Source organism: Trachemys scripta, chromosome 7 (assembly GCF_013100865.1).
Source record: "Trachemys scripta elegans isolate TJP31775 chromosome 7, CAS_Tse_1.0, whole genome shotgun sequence".
In the NCBI taxonomy this organism is placed as follows: domain Eukaryota; kingdom Metazoa; phylum Chordata; order Testudines; family Emydidae; genus Trachemys; species Trachemys scripta.
Window position 1 is genome coordinate 77,332,738 of NC_048304.1, and position 22,098 is coordinate 77,354,835.

The window sequence follows — 22,098 nt, forward strand, 5'->3', positions numbered from 1 at the left end:
ATAATAGTAATAGATGAGTTAAGTATTGTTGCAACTCATCTCCTTAACTTAAAAAAAAAAAAAAAAAAAAAGAGGGAAGAAAGTGAATATGCACTGTAGGGGGTTTAAAGGAACTTGGGATTTATTTTACCATACTGAAAAGAGAAAATTATATAAACAAAACTTTAACACACCAAACTCACAGAAGCAAGGAAATTCAAAGGCAATTGGCCATCTATCTTTGACTCAAAACTTTGCACAGACATAAAATTAGTGCATTATGCCAGGTACCTAAGTAAAGAAAACTGGAGGACAGCACAGTAAGAACACAGCCCTTTTAGCTTTTAACCAAGCTGTCGGCCCAAGATACACAGTAACATCACAAATGCTAATGAATTTACAGAGACAAGGTAAGTGAAGTAATGCCTTTTACTGAACCAACGTCTGTTGGCAAGAGAGACTAGCTTTTAGGTTTACAAAGAGTTCTATTTCAGGACCTGAGGAAGAGTTCTGTGTAAGCTTCAAAGCTTGTCTCTCTCAGCAACAAACATTAGCCCAATACTACACATTACCTCACCCACCTTGTCTCTCCAACATGCTGGGACCAACACAGCTCCAACACACAAGAAATGTACAGACACTATTTTTCAAAGGTTGTAAAACAGCATAATATTTCAAAGGTTGATATTTCAAAGGTCGTAAAACAGCATAATATTTCAGTTCAGTTTGTCTGCACTTTAGTTCTAAGTGGCCGCCACCACCACCTTGTGGCTAAGAGAGTTACTTCAGTTTAAAGTTTGTTTTCAGATTTTGATTGTCGTGATTTTGTCAGTTACTACATCAGCCTAATTTTCTATTTCTCAGATCCTTCAATAAATCCACATTGAAGTATAATCCACATTTAACAGAATAATGTTTAGTATATATAGTATTTGACATGTTCAAAGTGCAAAATAAACTAGGGGGGATAAAATCATGGTTAAAATAATTAAAATCAATGTTTAAATTAAAAAATACTTATTTAAATTCGATTTTTTAATTACATGAGAATTCTTTACTTTCATCCCATTTTATAATGCTCTGTTTCTAAAGTAGATGTGTGATACTTTCGTTAGTTTTCCAGTTACTAGTAGAAAAAAACACATCCATGTAAAATCTGGAATTCTACTAGTCTCGCATTTAAAATGCTCTTCTATGCTGAAAAAGCCAAGTCTAGGGCCTTGTATTGTGAGAAGACCACAAATTCAAACAACTTGATTAGCAAATAGCCTCTAATATATTTTCAGCCAACATTCCCTTCCAATATGCTCAATTTCCATAAATCAAGAAAGCTGAAATCCTCTGGCCAGGCTATGCTTCATCAGGGTTTGCCTTGTGAAGTCAATGGGACATGTGCTTATAAGTCACTAGGTGCTTTTGAAAATCCCACAATTAGGTGCCTAAATATGGGTTGGAAAAGTCTGGCCTATCTTTATAAAAAGTTCACAGTAATTTTGTTAATATACTGAAAGTAGAAATAACTTTTCAGTGTGAAGCTTTTCATTTTAAAGTGACAGCTTTATTCCACAAGAAGTTTAATAAGAACAGTTTAGCTCCCAAATGATGCAATGTCCATGCTTAATTTTAAACAGAGTAGTCCCACTGAAGTACAGTAAATGTGAATCAAGTATACCTGCTTAAGTAGTTGCAAGATCAGGACTTCAATTTCCCGTATTTTAATTTTTGCCTCTAGCAGTGTTGTAAAATTCAAAAGATACCCTATCCGTAAAAGTATTTTTAAAAGTTTATAATTTAATTCATTAAAGTTTTCATCTAAAATTGTGACAGCACACATTTTCCAATTAGTTTTACAGAGCCTCAATTTAAATCAATTACAAAAAATCAAATGATTTAAAAATCACTCCAACCCAACATTACAGAGAACTCCCAAATCATTTGAAATCTTTTCAATAATATATAATAAAATCCCATAAACTTGATTACTAAAAATCAAAGTGATAATTCTCTATTTAGTCTATTTATGTTTTGCATTTTGGGTATAATTTCTCCCACTTTGTTGACAGTTTCATTTCCTAGTATCATGCATGAGGATAATGATATGCCTGCCGTTGCTCTGGGGGTCCTCACGTCCAAGCCACTTTGGGAGTGTAGAGTTTTTCAGTCTACTTCCCTGAATCCTTGCACAAAGCCAGGATGAAGCAGGAGTTTCTCCTACTATACTGAACTATTCCCTATGTGAAGCAGAGACTCCATTTTCCCTATCCATGGGCCATCATGTGTCAAGTGGGGATAGCATATCCATTGTTAGAGACAGTGTCTAATATGTGGTGAAGAGCAGCAGCTCGCACCAGCTCCATTACCAGTCTGCATATGAGCCTAGAGGCTAAATGCTAGACACAGTATTAGCACCTCTAGGTGAGAGTGCTGGCAGAGAGAAGATGATTTTATTGTCATTTATATAGTCTACATTTCAATATTAATTTTGTTATTGCTGTTTTTCTTTTTTCTAAAGTTACTTTTTCTAATGTTTCCTTCTAGGATACAGCGATAGGATCATCCAGGTCTGGAGGGAAGACACTCCTCCTTTCCAATGTGGCCCCTCAGATGTGTATCACTCCTACAGGATGGGAAATAAGCAGGGCCATAAAGTGGATGCTGGAGCATTATGTTGAGGTAAGTGGATTTGGAAATATGGGGGCAACTTTCAAACAAATGATTTTTTGTTCTATGTGGTCTTTCAGTTGCATTAAGTGTGGGAGATACTGCTGAGGCAGTGGACAGACTGATGTGCAAACTTCTCCAATATAAGAACATACACTGAGGGGACAGATGTGGTGTTTGAAATGTGGCTGCTGAACAACAAACATGCATCTGTTTTTAAGGTAAAACCATGTGGGACTAAGCTATGTTTTACTCAATTGTTATTTTATCATTTTGTGCTCTTCCTTGCTTCATTGTAAACACCTGTGTACCGTTTCAAGTACTTGTATGTGGGTACAGGTGAGCTAATATGTTATAATAGTGGTGGCAACACCAGTATTTCTCAATGAACAAAAGGAGAACGTACTTTACAAACCTTGTAACAGCCCTGTGAAGCACTATTATACAAATAGGCAGTCTGAAGCATAAGATTAAATAATTTACCATAATCGTCACAAAATAAACCTACCAGCTATTTCCTTTGAATATTCCTGATAACATTTTTTCCTATCCCAAAACAGTAAAAACCTGAACAATGACCTCGAACTAAATTACAGATTTTAAGAAATGGGTCAAATTTGGAGCCTAAAACATTTATGTATTTTTAAATCACTTTTCCCCCCAGTGAAAAAAATCTGAACAGAAGTTGTTCTCTGGGATAAACACTTTATTTCAAAGAACAGGAAATAGTTTACCTGCTCCAAAGTCAGCTGCTTAGAAATAGTATCGTTTTCCAGTTTTTTAATTTTCTTCATCAGCTTGTTCACTTGAAACTCCTGTTCCTGCTCTAAATGCTGCTCCAGTTCAGCCTTCTCATGCTGTAGCTAAAAATTCAAGATACATATGAAAATATTTCAGTGCATAATTATAAAAGACTACAAAGCAGATTACACAGGACTATAAGCAACACCACACTTATTCTTTCTGGATATTAAAGTCTTCTCTACTGGCTGTATTCAACTCTCATTAGAAGATTTGAAAATACACACCACACTTTTTAAGATCAACATTTTAAATTATGCTTAATATATAAAACAGATGAAAATAGCTTAAATTTCCAAACATTTAGCAAAGACAAAAAACTTCTCTCTTGCATTAATCCCATCAAATGGGGTCAGCTCTTGGAATCCTCTCCATCCAAAGTGCTCTGTTCAGTGCCATGTCCTCTATCTCACCACGTCTTTCTTTATGACATCCCACAAATTCTTGAGTCAGACTCTTTTTCCTTCAATCTTGATCTGTTGGACTCTTACTCACATAGCTGTCAGGACGGTACTTGACATGACCAAACCATTTGAGCCCGCACTCCATTTTTTTTTGTTTATGGATGTTACCGGTACTTTGAACATGTCTAAGGCCTGAGCTACACTAACGGGGGAGTTTGAACTAAGATACACAACTTCAGTTACGCTGTTCACATAGCTGAAGTCGAAGTATCTTAGTTCGACTTACCTGGCCGTCCTCACGGCGGCGAGTCGACCGCTGCGGCTCCCCCATCGACTCCGCTTACTCCTCCTGCCGAGGTGGAGTGCAGGCGCCGATTCGGGGATCAATTTATCGCATCTAGACGAGACGCGATAAATCGATCCCCGATACATCGAATACTACCCGCCAATCCGGTGGGTAGTATAGACGTACCCTAACACACACATTCCTTCTGAGGTCTTTCTTGCTTATCCCATTCATCCACCTCAACATTCACATTTCTCTGGAACAGATCATTCAGTCATGTTTCTTTGTTGCCCACATTAAGCATCATATACTAAAACTGGATGGACTATTCTTTTATAGACTCTCAATCTTACTGGTATCTTCTTGTCACATACTACACCACTTCTCTTTCCATTTGAGCCATGCATTTATTATCCTAGCTCTAATTTCATCCTACATTTCCCCAGATTCTGGAACGCAGATACCTGAAACTTTGCCTTTTCGATACTGTCTGCCCATCTAGTTTCAAGGATAATTCTTCATTGTTCACATTATTAAAATTACATACCACCTACTCTTTTTCCTATACTTATTTTGAGGCCAGGTCTGTCCAACACATCTCCCCTTTTTCCAGATCCTTTTCTAGAGCATCTTTCTCCTCACTGCATAGAACAATATCATCTGCAAACAGCATGCACCAAGATGGCTCTTTCACTATGTTCCTTGTGAGGGTATCCGGATGAGGATCAACAAGAAAAGGCTCAATGCTGATGCCTGAGGTACTCAGACCTTTTCCAATAGTTTGCCTGTTTCACCACTAAAAGTTGTGACTATTGACATCGCACCTACATACATGGCTTGAACAAGCAGCACGAATATTTAATTTTTTCCCTCATTCACCACCAGATCTCTCTTAAAATGCATGCAGTTCAAATATTACAAGTTGTATGAAAACTGAGAAATGCCGTTATGTAGCATAACGTTAAAACAGAGTTAACTTTCTAAGAAAAAAACCAATTTGTAATTTCAGTATTGAAAGTATACCATTCCCTTATACCGTATACCTTTGTAGACCAGAATTTAAATCCTGCCTCTGACGGTCACATCTTCATGCTCACCTTAAATACCCACCCTACATCACTCCCAAAAATATGGTATGACTAGAATTTTCAGAAGAGAGAATTAAGACTGTAACATGAGGGACCAGAGCAATAACAGAAACGCACATAAACCTTGCACAGCAGTGCCTAGCTCAAGGTAATGCAAGTTTTTCACTTTTATCAATTTAAAATTCACTCTAATTAAAAAAAAATGGACTCATTCTCTCATGAAAATTAATACCAAAGCCAGCTGCTGATAATCAGGTTAACTTTTAGTTAGTGAATTAATAACTGTATGAAGAAGTACATGACCAAAAAGTCTTAGGCCAGGTCTACAATGAAATGTTATATTGGCATAATTACTTTAATCAGGATGTGAAAATAAACCCACATCCTTGACCAATGTAGCGCTGCTGACATGGCTGCATCTACACCGTGGGTTATGTCAATGGAAGAGGGCGTCCATGAATATAGCCAACTTCATTTGGGGAGGTGATGTTCCTACACCAACAGAAAACCCTTCTGTTGATATAAAGTGAGTCTACACTACACTGATGCTTAATGTCAAGTATGTGATTAGGGACCGTTAACATCAGCAGCAAATCAGACAAATAAAATCATAAAGGTTGTTCAAAAACTAACCTAATCAATGACATGAACCAGAAACATTTATTATTTAATCAAGTTTAGCTGCAGCTGCATAATCTGGCTCATCACGTCATGGTTGCTTAATGCTTGGGTGTGGAATCTGCATCAGAGGAAATGATGAGGCTCACTCACTTATGCTGTACCTATTGTAGGACCCATTAAATCCGATCTTAGCAGCGTGAGCACACTGCAGCCAAAGCACAAGGTTGTGCTGATCAGAACTCCAATGGCTCCATCTGATTTTCGGCAAAGCCAACAGCGCTCCAGCCACAGGAATGCTTTCTTTTCTACTTGACTCAAATGTATGAAGCACATCAGAAAGCTGAGTACCTGAGAAGCACAGAAGAAAGCATTGCCCATGTGAGAAAAAATGGTAAGGACTTGCCATGCTGGGTTCTGCAGGATTCTGACCTCTTTGGTGGACTCCAAAGCAACTGCCTGGGGCTCTTCTCCTCTTTGTTCTTTTGATTCCACAAGACAAAGTATGGCAGAAAACTAGTGGTGGTACTCTCCCAGACACCAAACTCTCATGAGATGTGAGCTGTCACCCTCAGATTGTGCAGATCATCCCTCTCCTTTCTTACTTGATTTGATTAGCAGTGAAATAGTTAATAATGCTGACATTTCAATCTCACTTTCCCCCAATAACAGCTGTAGGCTGGCATGGCTAAATCTCTCACTGACATAAAGAAAACATCCACTTAAGTAAACAGTGCATTAAGGGAGGGGTGGAGTATTTTCAGACAGACACTGTGCTTTTAATTATATGTGCTGCACTTAGGTTTTAGTGATGGTTGCTTATAAATACATAGACAGCTGTGATTTGAAGAGGAGGGTAAAAAATATGCACTTGGTAACTGGAAATGTCAGCTACATAACATTGTCTCAAAGATGAAAATACTAAGTGGTGTAGGAAATGGGCGTTTTAAAAAGGCAGCAAGGTAAAAAGATGGACAGGCTTGGGATAAATTTAAGACTGCAAACAATTTATACGGCCAGACTGCTAAAAAGAAAGCTGTGCAGTGACAGAAAGCATCAGAAATGCTCCCAAAAGACAGTAGCAAATACAAAATTGATGTACGTGTAAATAAAAAGTAGTCGACTGTTAACGCCTTTGGTTTGTGTATTACCCTTGGCTGATGATTCAGGGCAAAATTAATTTTTGCTCTTTATTGTGATCCTGGTATCTTATGAGTTTCTTGAATTCAAATGCATTTTCCATTCAAATGCATATTTACATTTGACTCTTGTGGAAATAATTAGTCTTATTTCCTACTGATGCAGTTTCAAATAGACTACAAAAATCTAGATTTTATTCAGTTTGTCTAGTGTCTTCAACCACAGATATAATCTATTTGGATTTTAAAAAGATATTTCTGAAACTGAGAAGCTACATAGGCTTTGTTCCCAGATGTCATCAGGTAAATGATACCCATTCTGTATGCAATGAATTATTTCATTTGCATCTTGGAGTTAATATGACTTTTGAATGGGGTCAGCAGCTTGTTTTTACAAGATATATTATTTTCAAAAGGACTGTCAAGAAGAAGAGTCAGATATCAAATCTATTTTTATTCCCCACTTAGTTTGCCCGAATACACAAATTATGCCTATTCACTTGATGGTGTCCCCTTTAACATTATCCACAAGTCTCAGACTCATAGACTCTAAGGTCAGAAGGGACCATTATGATCATCTAGTCTGACCTCCCGCATGATGCGGGCCACAAAAGCTGACCCACCCACTCCTGGAAGAATTCTCTCCCTTGCCTCAGCTGTTGAAGTCCCCAAATCATGATTTAAAGACTTCAAATTGCTGAGAATCCTCCAGCAAGCGCCCCCTACCCCACGCTGCGGAGGAAGGCGAAAAACCTCCAGGGCCTCTGCCAATCTACCCTGGAGGAAAATTCCTTCCCGACCCCAAATATGGTGATCAGCTGAACCCCGAGCATGCGGGCAAGATTCTCTAGCCAGATCCTCTGGAAAAAGTTCTCTGTAGTAACTTAATATCCCATCATTGACCATTGTTACTAATTACCAGCGATGGCACGTTATTGACTAAAATCACTTTATCCCATCAAACCATCCCCTCCATAAACTTATCTAGCTTAATCTTAAAGCCAGAGAGATCTTTCGCCCCCACTGTTTCCCTCGGAAGGCTGTTCCAAAACTTCACCCCTCTGATGGTTAGAAACCTTCGTCTAATTTCAAGCCTAAACTTCCCGATGGCCAGTTTATATCCATTTGTTCTCGTGTCTACATTAGTACTGAGATGAAATAATTCCTCTCCCTCCCTGGTATTTATCCCTCTGATATATTTAAAGAGAGCAATCATATCCCCCCTCAGCCTTCTTTTGGTTAAGGTAAACAAACCGAGCTCCTCGAGTCTCCTTTCATACGACAGATTTTCCATTCCTCGGATCATCCTAGTGGCCCTTCTTTGTACCCATTCCAGTTTGATTTCATCCTTTTTAAACATGGGAGACCAGAACTGCACACAGTACTCCAAATGAGGTCTCACCAGTGCCTTGTATAACAGAACCAGCACCTCCCTATCCCTACTAGAAATACCTCGCCTAATGCAGCCCAAGACCGCATTAGCTTTTTTCACGGCCACGTCACATTGCCGAATCATAGTCATCCTGCAATCAACCAGGACTCCGAGGTCCTTCTCCTCTTCCGTTACTTCCAACTGATGCGTCCCCAGCTAATAACTAAAATTCTTGTTAGTCATCCCTAAATGCATAACCTTACACTTTTCTCACTATTAAATTTCATCCTATTACTATTACTCCAGTTTACAAGGTCATTCAAATCTTCCTGCAGGATATCCCGATCATTCTCCGAATTGGCAATACCTCCCAACTTTGTGTCATCCGCAAACTTTATCAGCCCACTCCTTCATTTGGTTCCGAGGTCAGTAATGAATAGATTAAATAAAATCGGACCCAAAACCGAACCTTGAGAAACTCCACTGGTAACCTCCCTCCAACCTGACAGTTCACCTTTGAGTACGACCCGCTGCAGTCTCCCCTTTAACCAGTTCTTTATCCATCTCTGGATTTTCATATCGATCCCCATCTTTTCCAATTTAACCAATAATTCCTCATGCGATACTGTATCAAATGCTTTACTGAAATCGAGGTATATTAGATCCACCACATTTCCTTTATCTAAAAAAACTGTCACTTTCTCAAAGAAGTAGATCAGGTTGGTTTGACATGATCTACCTTTTGTAAAACCGTGTTGTAATTTGTCCCAATTGGCATTGACCTCAAGGTCCTTAACTGCTTTCTCCTTCAAAAATTTTTCCAAGACCTTGCATATTACAGATGTTAAACTAACAGGCCTGTAGTTATCCGGGTCACTTTTTCCCCCCCTTCTTGAAAATAGGAACCACATTAGCTATTCTCCAGTCAAATGGTACCACCCCCGAGTTTACAGATTCATTAAAAATTATCGCTAACGGGCTTGCAATTTCTCGCGCCAGTTCCTTTAATATTCTCGGATGAAGATCATCCGGTCCGCCTGATTTAGTCCCGTTAAGCTGTTCGAGTTTGGCTTCTACCTCGGATACGGTAATGTTAAAGGAGTGGGGGTTATTCCCATCCGTCTCGCTTCCACTATTCCTCAGCCCTTCATTAGCCTCATTAAATACCGATGCAAAATATTCCTTTAGATATTGTGCCATGCCTAGATTATCCTTAATCTCCACTCCATCTACAGTCTTAAGCGGTCCCACTTCTTCTTTCTTTGTTTTCTTCCTATTTATATGGCTATAAAAGCTATTGGTTTTAATTCCCCTTGCAAGGTCCAACTCTACACGGCTTTTGGCTTCTCTCACTCCATCTCTACATGCTCTGACCTCAATAAGGTAGGTTTCTTTGCTGATCCCTCCCATCTTCCACTCCCTGTACGCCTTCTGTTTTTTCTTAATGACCCCTCTGAGACACTTGCTCATCCAGCTCGGTCTAAATCTCCTGCCTACGAACCGTTTTCCCTTTCTCGGGATACAGGACTCCGACAGCTCCTGCAACTTCAACTTGAAATAATACCAGGCGCCTTCCGCCTTTAAATCCCTAAATACGTTAGTCCAATCCACTTCCCTAACTAGTCCCCTTAATTTATTAAAGTTAACCCTTTTGAAATTGTAAACCTTAGTCTCATCATGTGAGATACACCAAACTTAGAACAACTAGCAAATAGTACAATATTGGTAAAGGATACTGACAAAGCAGAATCTCACTAATTTTTAAATGTAGAGAGTCAAAAGGATAAATGAGTTTGTAAGTAAAAAAAACTAAATTATCCCTTTGGGCAACCTGTTACATGCAAGCTTAATTTTCAAAATTTTCAAAATATATTCCATGAAATCTCAAAAGGTGTAACAAGTGAATGCAAGGAAAAACTTGCAATAACAAATCTTATTCCAAGCATATCTAATGGAATCATCATAATTCTCAAATGAGTAGTTAATTTTAACAGAGTCCTATGACAGGTTTCAAAGTAGCAGCCATGTTAGTCTGTATCCGCAAAAAGAACAGGAGTACTTGTGGCACCTTAGAGACTAACAAATTTCATGGGCTGCAGCTCACTTCTTCAGATGCATAGTGTTCCATCTGAAGAAGTGAGCTGCAGCCCACGAAAGCTTATGCTGAAATAAATTTGTTAGTCTCTAAGGTGCCACAAGTACTCCTGTTCTTTTTCCTGAATCCTATGTTTCCAAACTTTTCAAAGACTTAGCTTGTCAGCAGAACCCGATCAAATAAAAGTCATAAATACAAGACATTTAATTTAAAACAAGGGCTGTAAAAATAGTTATTAGTGAGGTGGGTTGTGTCACTAAAATCCTTTTTTTCAGATAATGGAGGATGTCGTATATACTCGATCATAAGTCAGTTCGTTTATAAGCCGACCCCCCCCCCCAAGATGCATAAGTAAAAATGGAAAATTTTTATGACCCATTCATAAGCTGACCCTATAATTCAGGGATCAGCAAACTTTGGCAGTTTGTTTACCTCGAGCGTCCACAGGCATGGAGGTAAACCTAAGAAAACAAAGTGTCCCGGCCCACCAGCTGCTTACCCTGACGGGCCGGGACAGCAACTGGTGGGGAATTTTTTTTTGGGGGGGGGGGGGGAGAGGGAGGAAAAGAAGGGGGAGAAGCTGGGGGAGTAACCCGTGTGACCACCCCTCACATGACCTCACCCCTAGCCCAGGACCCCCACACTCTCCCCATCCCATTCCTTCCCACCTTAGCTGTGGCGGGCCACGGGAAGATGTCTCTGGCCTGGCTGCAGCCTGCTCTGGCGGGCAGGGCCAAGTGTCATGGCCGCAGCGTGCTCCAGTAGCTGGGCCGGGCGGCCGCAGCGTGCTCCAGCGGGCCGGGCGGCCGCCTCTTCCCTTCTAGCTCTGCTGCCTCTCCTTGCCCCCTCTGTTAGGGGGTGGGAGGGCTGTGTCCCACCTTTCCCAAGCCAACCCCCTTCTCTGATGTTTTCCTTTTTTACTAAAAAAAAAAAATTCAGCTTATGAACCAGTATATACCCCGTACTTCATTCCAAGATGTCTGCTGAGGTGGTATTTTATCTCATTGTGCATATGCAGCATTTTGCCCAGCAGAACCAAATGCTGTGTTGCATAAAGCTAATTGAACACAGTGCTTCTACAAGCCCAATAAATAAGCATACAAGTTTTACTAAAGGCTATCAACCATTTTAAAACATACATTAGCAAACCGTGCTATGCCATACTACAGCAGAAAGCATGGTCTAAGAAGGATAGGCATCCTTGGTAAATTATCTGCTTCTCTTATTACAAGTGCAAGTGTGTATATATTTACAAGCAAGCAAGCAAGCAAGCAATAAAAATGTTTCAAAATCAATTTTATAACAGTTGAAAAATTAATGCAATTTTATTGTGTTTTATAACTGCAATGAATAATAGCAGCTGAACTGGGAAATTCTTATGAAACTACTAATGGGAGAGCCGTAGTTCGTGCTTTGGTAGTCAGCTGTCACATTTAAAAAGTAGTAGAAACATTCTAGGAGCTCTTTCCAGATGCCACTCAATGCAGTGTGTAAGTCCCTTCCAATGTGAAAAACAAAGATTCAACAATGCAACAGTTCAGGTAACATGAAAAAAAAAAAAATCACTCTGCCAACTGTTCGGCAATTGCATAATGTGGCGGCAATTTTTTCTTGGCAGCAGAATGTTGATAGCTTGAAAAAATAAGAGGCCAAGAATTCTACCTGGGTTAGCAGAATATATCACAAGGCCTCCCTGTGACATCTAAAATTCTTTCACGTACATCAGTTTATCTTATATTTCTCAATTAACCAAAACTGCTTGGGAACACCTTAGCTTTAATTTGAGAAAGTTCAACTCCAGGTCAGCTCAATGTTGCGATCAGAGCTCCTATCATTTCAGATTAGGATGGGCGCCCAAGTTCAGGTGTTTATTCCCAAACAGAGAGAGGAGACTCTCTTTATGGACTTAATTGGAAGTCTGACAGCCTCCAATGGAAGTCCCATCCAAAATAGGATCATTGTCTGAGACAGGAAGGATTCTGTCTGAAGCACAGAAGCCCCATATGGAAGAGGAAAGATGCCAGTTCACTATTTAGGGGTCTTTTTTTCCTATTTATATATCTTCTCATGACAACACCTCTCAGCCACGTATGCAGTATCCCTGAACAATTACACGTGACCTTTGCTCCCTTACCTCGCTCTGGAGATTGCAGCAAGCCTAGCCTACTACACTTCATGTAGTAGGAAACTTAAAGATGCTCTCAATCCAGAGATGGTGCAGTGTAGCTTAAAATAACATGTCCTATTTTTAAGTGTAATAGGCAATGAAGTTAATGACAGCTGGAAACCTGCCTATCAAAATTAACTAAACAAAATTCACTGTTTGTGAACATGATTGGTATTAGTTTTTCTTATATGGAAAATAGGTTGGCTTCAGTGGGAGTTGCTTGCTGCCCACCACTTTTGAATATCAGACATTGAGGAACCTAATTATGAATTCTGTAGGTTCCTATTTTTGAAAATCTTGGGCTATGACAATGCAACATTATGGTTGCACAATTCAAATAAAGATGGAAGTTACTTACCATAAAACTGGAGGTTCTTCGAGACGTGTGGTCCCTATCTGCATTCCACACATGGGATACACATGCGCATCATGCTCCTGCATCTGGAATGTTTTGTAAGCAATGTCCATTGGCCCACACATGCGTGTAGCTCTCCTTATACTCCAAACGGAGGGCATAAAAGGTCTCTCCAGTTTCCCATTCTTAGTGCAGTTCAAACAATTCACAGCTGAAGGGACAGAGGATGGGTAGTGGAATACAGATAAGGACTACACATCTTGAAGAACCTCCAGTTACAGCTAAGTAACCTCCATTTCCTCTGAGTGATTATTGTTATGTGTATTCAACACTTGGGAGATTCACAAGCAATAATCAGACAGGAGGTGGGTGCACAGATGCAGAAGTGATAGCTGACTGTAGTACTGCTGTCCTCAGAGCTGTATCCACAGTTGATGACTAGACCAGAGGGTAATGTCTCAAGAAGGTATGCAAAGAGCTCCAAGTACTGTGCTACATATCACTAGGAGTGCTATGTCCCTCAGCAATATAGCTGCAGTAATTTGCCCGCTGGTGGAATGAGCCCTCACTTTCTCCAGAGTGGGAACATGAGCTAATTGGTAACAAAGGGTAATACAACCTGAAATCCATTCTGCATCAATGTAGCTTGACCCCTCAAGACTGCTCTGCTATGGAAACATAGTTAAGGAGTCTTCCTTACATCCTTCATTCTTTACAGATAAAAAGCCAAAGCCCTTTGGATGACTTTAGAATGCAAACATCTCTCTTCATCTGAAGCATGTGGGGTTTTGGAAAAATACTGGTACGTGGATTTTCTGACTCCTATAAAACTAGGAAACTACTTTAGAAACAAATCTAAGATAGGTTTGTACAGACACCCCCCAGGTTATGCAAGACCCGACTTACGCAAAAAGTTCCATAAGACATAAATAAAATTTTTGAGTTGTGGAAAATATTGCATAGCGTACGGAAACGCAAAGTACTGTAGTGCAGTGTGCGGAGGAATACAGCAGTAGCATCTCCTACAAGGGAAGGCTTTGTGCTCTCACAGCCTCTCAGTCTCGTGTTATTTCAGTGATACTGTATTTCTGTTATTTCACCCTATTATTTCATTCAAATCATGCCTGGAAAGTGACCAAGTGATAGCAAGAGTGTAGGACCAGTTTGTAAGCGAAAGAAGATTGATTTAGAACAGAAAATGAAAATAGTGAAAAAGTATGAAAGTGGACAACGCCTGTCTCATTTACTCGTGAACTTGATTTGGCTACCTCAACAGTGAAAAGTATTTTGAATGATAGTGCACGCATAAAAGAGCATGTGAAAGGCTTTGCTCCTTTAAAAATCACAGTTCTTGAAAGTGAACAGAGGCATTGACAAAACGCTAGCCTGTTATAGACAGATATATGAAGAGAAGAAAAAGATCACTATCCAGTCATCTCTCAATAAGTTTGTAAGGAAGGTTGAAAGGTCTGCAACGTCCATATCTCCACAAAAGGCAAGTTCTGACTGATGACCAAGGTCCTATATTGACCTGATATATGAGAACACTCATGGCCTGAAATCTCTTTAGAGGTAGATACACTCTTGCTATAGTTGAGTCCACTGTCACAACTATAAAATTTAGGAATCTTGTGGGAAGCAATGTGGACTTTTCATGAATGATGCAGCCATCCATGGAAGGCAGAAAGCTGAGCAGGGCACTGGTTGCTCACTGGACTTCCTTGTAGGAACTGCCCGTCAGAAGCCAGTCGCTGAGATAAAGGAAGACTAAATCCCTGTCTTCTCATCCAAGCTGCCACTACTGAAAAAACCTTCATAAAGACCCTGGGTGCTATAGCTAGGCCAAAGGAAAGGACTCTGAATTGGTAATACTCGTAATCAAAGAGGAACCTAAGGAAACTGCTGTGGGCTCGGTGGATATCTTAAAATATGCATCTTTCATACTGAGAGCCATGAATTATGTGTCTTCCTCTAACGGGGGAATTATTAATACCAAGGATATCATGTGGAATTTTACTTTTTGAATGAACCTGTTCAGCTGTCTCAGATCAAGAACTGGTTTCCATTTCCCATTCTTCTTTGGGAATCAAGAAGTAAGGGGAACAGAATCTCTTCACTTGATGTTGAGATAGAACCTTCTCTATGGCTTACCTTAGGAGAGCTTGTAGAATCTCCTCATGAAAGTGGTCCCTGAAAAGCAACTGGGAAAGGGGGGATTTGTGGAGAGGAGGTACCAGAAACTCATTCAGATAACTGCCATGAATAATCTCTAATACTCAATTGTCTGTAGTTAGGACCCTCCAGTTTTTGGCAAATAGGGTAAGGGGGGCTCCCAATGTCAGAGGAGGGGAATAAAGGGACATTAATAAAGGATACAGGTCTCAACAGTCCCATAAAAAGAAACTCTTCATCTGAGAGTTAGAGTATGACGTGCGGGTGGATGTTGCAGAGGTTGGGTTCCTATGTCTATAAGCCCTCAGTCTCTTGCATGGTGACTCCTGAGGATGGTGGTGGTAAAACTGCTAAGGAGGGCCCTTTACCCCATCTATGGTGTTTTCTCTTAGGAGAAGTATAAATACCCAGCGAGCTAAGCGTTGGACTTGAGACTTTGAGGGAGTGCAGAGATTCACCTGCCTTCTTATGGAACAGGTTAACAATATCAAAGGTCAGATCTTGGATGGTACTCCCGCACCTTGCTAGGAAAACCTGAGGATTGTGACCACGAGTCTCTCCTTATAACAATGACTATAGCCATCCTCCTTGCCACGTGCCTTATCTACCACATTCACCACAGCTGGGAAGGAAGTTTTGACCACCAATCTGCCCTCTCCACTAAGGCCCTCAAACTGGGTTCTAGCCTCACATTAAAAAAATGTATTATAACTAGTATCAACATATTTGGTCAAGAGGGCCTGATAATTTGAGATTCTGAACTGGAGGCAGGGGAAGAAAAGACCTTTCTTCTGAAAAGGTCAAGTTGCTTCTGTCCCTTATCAGAAGGAGTAGCCTTTGGGTGTTGTTGCTTGCACCACACCAAAGAGTTAGGCAGTGGGAACAGAATGTGGATGGAACAAAATAGCGTGTCTCAGCCCTCTTAGGGGCGGAAGCACAAGAATAAGCATGCCAAGCCATCTTTGCTGGATCCATGATGGCCTTGTTGATGGGGAGGGCCACTCAACTGGGACTGGAAGGCTGCAGAATGTCTAGTAAACTGTGCTTAGGCTCCTGGACTTCCTCAAGCTGAAGCTGTAGCTCTGCAGCCACCCTTTGCATGAGCTCTTGATATTGTTTAAAGTCGTCTGGTGGAGATGGAGAAGACGGGGTAACCACCTCATCCAGTGAAAATGATGAGATCACTCATGGATCCAGCTCACCTTCCCCTTCTGAATATTTCAACAAGTCCAGTTGTGAGTACCTGGGCAATGTCAAACAGGACTCCTACACTGATCCTGGGTGTCTAGGGTTGGGCTTCCATGGTCCTCAATATTGCCAGTAGGATGAATCAATTGGTGGAGGAGGATCCCGTGGCAAAGGGTACCACCCATCTTTTGACCAACTGTATTTGGTTGGAGGCTGGAACTCTGATCTCCTGTCCCGTGCCACCTCTGTCCAATGCTGCAAAGGCTCCTGGGGAGCCTCAAACTCATCTGAAAAGAAAGCCGGATCCCTTATATCCAGTGGAACTGACAGTACCGATGATTGTGCCCCAAGGTTGGCAGGTGGGATGAAAGAACAACTCTGCCACACCAGGTTAGCGTCAGCCATCCCGGAATAGAGACTGTCAACAGGAGGGATGAATACTGATGGGGGGAGCAAATATGTTCTCCGAGACGTTCTAGGAGATTCCAACTCAGACCATGTGGCAGCATGAAGGAACTGGAGAGAACTTTTATGCCTTTGGTTTGCTTCGGTGCACGTGTGGGATAACAGACACTGCTTACAAAAAATTCCAGACACAGGCACATGGCGTGCATGCCTATCCCACGTGTGGTATATCCATAGGGACCATCACTTGAAGAAGCAAGAATTGCAAATGTTAAGTTGCTATAAAAGTGTTCTCTTGATCATATTCCAGATATGCACTTCTATTCCCATTTATTCTATTAAATGGAGTATTTGCTTTACTGTACCATATTCTCTTCTCAGAAACAGCCACTTATACATATGAACGGAAACGTCCCCTTTCAAAAATAGAGATAGATCAGAGCCATCAGTAACTGACATGCTTTCAGCCAAATAATGATCTGCAAACCTCATCAACTTTAAAATTAACCTGAATTCATAACTACCTAAGAAAATTATATACAATCAGTGTATATTTTAGTACCAACTGCCTAAGTCCAAGATCACCATAGAAAAAGGGCAGGGCAAGATATTTCAAAGAGGAGAAATTTATAATTCTGTAGTGTAAGCTCTTCAGGACAGGGACCAGTTTCATGTTGTGCCTTAAACACTGATCAGCATATTACTGGTGGTTGGGGAAATGTGTTCCTGCACTTTTGTTTGCTCATTCCAGGGTATGTCTGGTAGTTTAGTAGTACATCGAGGATATAATCAAGCCATGACCTGTTCTGGTGGATAGGTTTATACTAGACGTACAACTAGACATACAAATAAAGGGTTTTTTTGTTTGTTTGTTTTTTGTTTTTTTGTTTAGGTTAAGCATTAGTGCTTTAAAACAGCAAAAAAGTTTCCAAGAAGTATTGCGGGAGAACAAAAAGTACAAAAACACAATCATTTGTGAAAGTAGGGAGGGAAGAACAAACAAGTGCTTCACATACTTCCTCTATTGAAGCATGTGCTTTTTCAGCATGAAGAATGCAGTGCATCCAGAATTATGTACCACGATACTTATGGCTAGGTACGTTTTTTGTGATACAGCTAGATCTACGTCTTGCACTATACCACGAAAAAGATTATTTTTTCCTCTTTACATTGTGGTTGGTTGGCCAGAAACAATAAATGGGACATCTGGTGGTATTTGTTCTTCATAGGCACAATTTTATCACCATCAACATCAAGGATAGAATAAATTCTCTCTTTCAGGTCAATTGAGTTGGTGCTAGTGGAAGTGGAAGATAACACCCTGACTTTGACTGAAATATTCATGGGAGCTTTAGGACATAGAATCATAGGGCTGGAAGGGACCTCGAGAGGTCATCTAGTCCAGTCTCCCGCACTCATGGCAGGACTAAGTATTATCTAGTCATTAATCTTTTTGGAAAACTACATTACTATTTTTCAGTGAATAAGACAGTAAGCTATAAAATCTTTTGAGCTGACTTTATGGCCATCAGGAATTAATCTAGATTGTCAAAAACTAGAGTGAAACTAATCTCATTGGACTGAATGGGAGTTGGGGAGAGAGGTCTCTGCAAACTAAAATTCAGACTTGAGGCTGAGTACTGGTAAATACATTGTAGTCAGAATTTTACCCTTTGGGACCTAAATTCTATAACCAAATTAGTTACCAAAGGGGGCACATGGTGTCAGGTTATGTTTTTTTATTTTGTTTTTTGTTTTGCTTTTTTAAACAATATTGCCCACCATTTGATTTCAGGGAGCTCCAGCCAGAGAACATTCCCAACACTTTGGCTAGCAGAAAGGCAGTGTAGGCACGGTCTACATCAGCTCTATTCCCTCTTATGACTGACCTACTGGGGGAATCCCTAGCCAAGGTTTGGCCAGTTTCTAGTTCCACTAGTCACCAGAGCAGCACAAAGAAACAAGAGAACTCAGTCCTAAGCATTCTAGCTTAGGTTGTGAAGTTTACATTTGGTTCACCTTTGAAAGGTTAGTCATTGCAGTTTTGTTTTACTGACTCTGCTAGCGATTTGAGCTGCTCCTGCTCTTCCTTTTGCTAAGCAGTAGCAGAAGAAAATGGACAAGAATAGTGTTTTCCCTCTGATGCTGCTAGTCAAAGCTATGAGTAATAGGCAAGGCAGTGGAGCAGTTTCTTTGAATCTCTGGGTAGTCTGTTAGTCCTCTGACTCAGATGCCCAACATGTTTTTCAATATCTGCAGGAGATCAGTCCGTCCCAAGGAAACTGACTAACAATAATGAGGGTATATCTTTAATGGCTTGCTCCTTTTGAATTAAGTTCCCGATTTTGCTAAACTTCACTTTGGGACAGAATCTTTTCCCCCATTCCAGTGTCTTTCAGGACTCCCAGATGAAAGAAACTGAAGGTGCATGACTGCTCTTTTTGTAGTATATTACCAAATCATGGTTTGCTAGAACACTGACTATATTTAGTTAACTCTTCTGACTTTCTGGAGCATGTAAATATGTTCAGTTTCTGACAGTTGTAGACAGGAAGTTTATTTTAATTTCTGTAATATGCACCTGTCACAATCGGTAAGTCTATATAACACATACACTTTTAAAACAGTCCCTGTCCTTCCTGACAGAGGGCCTGGGATACCGATAGAGCAGCTGAACGCTAAGAAACAGAAAGACAAAATTTTTACTTACAAATAAAATAGAGAGATAAATTACATTTGGTGCAGAAATTTGGTTGCTAAGGAAATTATGGAGTCCATGTGCATTAAGAGATTACATGGGTTTGAAGCCACTTCAGCCAATTAAATCAAGTTGCATTTTTCACTTAAGCTATTTTGTATGAGGTTTTATTTTGCTGCAGATGGTGGTGGGTTTGGTTCAAGGCATCTCAGTTTTATATTAGAAATTTAAGTACTCTATTGAGTGAAATAAATGCACTAGCCCATCATGCTGTTTTCCAGAGCTACTGCACTAAAGATGTTCCAGTGTGTTTTACTATAAGGAAAATTACATATTACTCTGACAAGAAGAGACTACTTAATACCCCTCCTTCCATTCCCACTAAAAATGCTACTATATTGTTCATAGAAAACGATAATTCTGAGGGTTTATATTTGTGAATTAGACTAAATTAGTATAAAACAGTGGGAGGAAATAGTATGACCACAAAACATAGAGAACCTTAACTCCTGACATTTATGTTAATCAATGAGGTAAGGTACAACCAATAAGTGGCAGTCACCCATTAATTATCCCATCTCTCAATACCGAAGGTGCCAGAGGAGATTAGCCATAGTATAGTTTACAACAATATATTCCTCACTATCCTATAGAATTAAATATGCCTTAAGGTTACAGTTATAGAATGTTAAAAATGCTTAGAATATGCAGAAATAAGATTCTTTAATAATACACTATTAAACTTCATTTAAAGTTGCGTTAATGAAATACTAGTAAAGTACATGTTATACGTGTTAATAGAAGAAGAGGCCATAAATTACTAAAAATATCAAATTAACATATTTAAAAAAATGTCAAATTAAAATATTTAAAAAAAAAACTCCTGGCCAAGTTTCAAGTGCTGCTACCCATCTTAACATAAGCACTCTATCTGGGTCACATATGCACAGTTAATTTAAAATCAAATACTGTAAATAAGATTCTTCACTTGTCTTAATAACAAAAGCTTAGAGTATTAGAACTCAAAGAATTTTTAAAATCCAATTTACTTTTCTATCTCAGTACGGAGAATGAAAATCAACATAATTGCTTCACTTTCAATCAAGTTTTCAGTCTACAAAACCTGAGTTTCAAATTGTTTTTTTTTTTTTTTAAACACCTTTCTATTGAGATTTTAAAAAAAGAAAGGAGATTTTTTTTTTCCTCTACAAGCGTTAGTTTTGAGCTATAGGTAAGCTAACCACATCCCTTTTACTGAAAATATGGTAACAAGAACAAAGTTTAAACTCGCCTCTTTAAGCTTGTCCTTTGGGTCTGTGAGGAGGAATACAAGCTGAGAAACCAATTACCTGCATCAGTTTCCTTGAGAGTTCATTAGTGAGAAATTCTTCTTCCTTTTCATAGTTTACTGCAAGTGTCTCTTTCTCCTTCTGCAAAGCTTGAATCTTCTTAAATAGAGTATTACTGATGAACTCCTCTTCCTGTTCTGCCCTTGCTTGCTGTGAAAAGAGACATTGCAAAAAATTGGAAGTTTCCATATTGAAAGCTACAACTATTTCTCTTTGCTCTTAGAGTACTGTAAAAAAAATAAATACGGTAATCCTTTTCATCTGTCACCTGGACCTCAAAAGTACTGTATACAGCTAAGTAAACCCCATTACTTTAATTGAAACTCTGCCTGCATAGCGCCATATGTTCCTTTCTTTGTTTCCTTTGTATCAAGTTTGGATCCGAGCATTTTTTCTTGGATCACATTAGGAAATGTCCATCCTACAACTGGCAACAATTAAACTTTAAAAGAAAAAGGAAAAAAAAAAAAGACACCCCTCTTCCCACACACACACTATTGGTTGGGGGTGACTATCACCCCAACCTTTCAGCTTTTCTCCTTCACAGATAGACTTTTTCAACCTTTACTACAGACAAGGTGTTTTTTTTTTTTTAATTCATCAAATCATCCAGCAGTACTCCCTTCTCCATAGAGTTCCAGAGGACAGAGGTTGACTGCCACTTATTTCTCCATTCAAGGAACTCTCTCTCCAGGAGAGCATCCTTAAATTTATCAGAAGGAAAATGAAGCAGCATTCACACTCAGTCTCTCCTTGGAGGTTAGGTACTGTTCCACAGGAGATCAGCCCCTCCAACTCCTCCATCTTCTGGGTCCTTCCTGCAGAGTTTAGATCCTCCTAACTCTTTTTGTATCTCAGAAGTTCTGCAGAAACATTACAACCTGCTTGATGCATACTTTCGAAGCCCACATAGGCTACACAGACTATTACATAGATGCAAACTCAAGCTCATAGCTAAATAGTGCAACAGCAAAGCTCACGCCTCCAAAAATAGATCACGCCTAACTAAAACCAACAGAATAAAACAAATTAAGAATTATAGGCCAACCTTTTTTTAGGAAATGAGTCAATACAGTGTTAAAAAGTTATGAAAAAGTTTAAAATCCTATTTTTTTGAACTCTAATATCCTTGTCCATTTTGCCCCAAACTTATAAAACAAACAAACAAACATCCACCCTGGACTAACATGCAGCATGTAAAGATTTAGGCAGATCAGTTGGCAGGGGTGAAAAGAGATGGTTAAAAATCCAAAAACCAGAATTGTAACAGGGTGTTAGTCTAAAACTTAACTGCACCTCTGTAACAAAAATCCTTCAGGCA

General features: G+C 39.7%; 1 protein-coding gene across 3 annotated transcripts in view; it reads right to left on the reverse strand.

Moving 5' to 3' along the window:
• The window catches only part of CCDC6 (coiled-coil domain containing 6), an 89,505-nt gene that overhangs the window by 28,471 nt on the left and 38,936 nt on the right, over positions 1 to 22,098 (reverse strand). For all 3 annotated transcript variants that reach the window (XM_034775895.1, XM_034775897.1, XM_034775896.1), the window contains exons 2-3: positions 20,778 to 20,927; positions 3,375 to 3,503 (exon numbers count right to left, since the gene is read on the reverse strand). In XM_034775895.1, the coding sequence (XP_034631786.1) occupies positions 3,375 to 3,503; positions 20,778 to 20,927 (279 nt within the window). The remainder of the gene's footprint in view (positions 1 to 3,374; positions 3,504 to 20,777; positions 20,928 to 22,098) is intronic.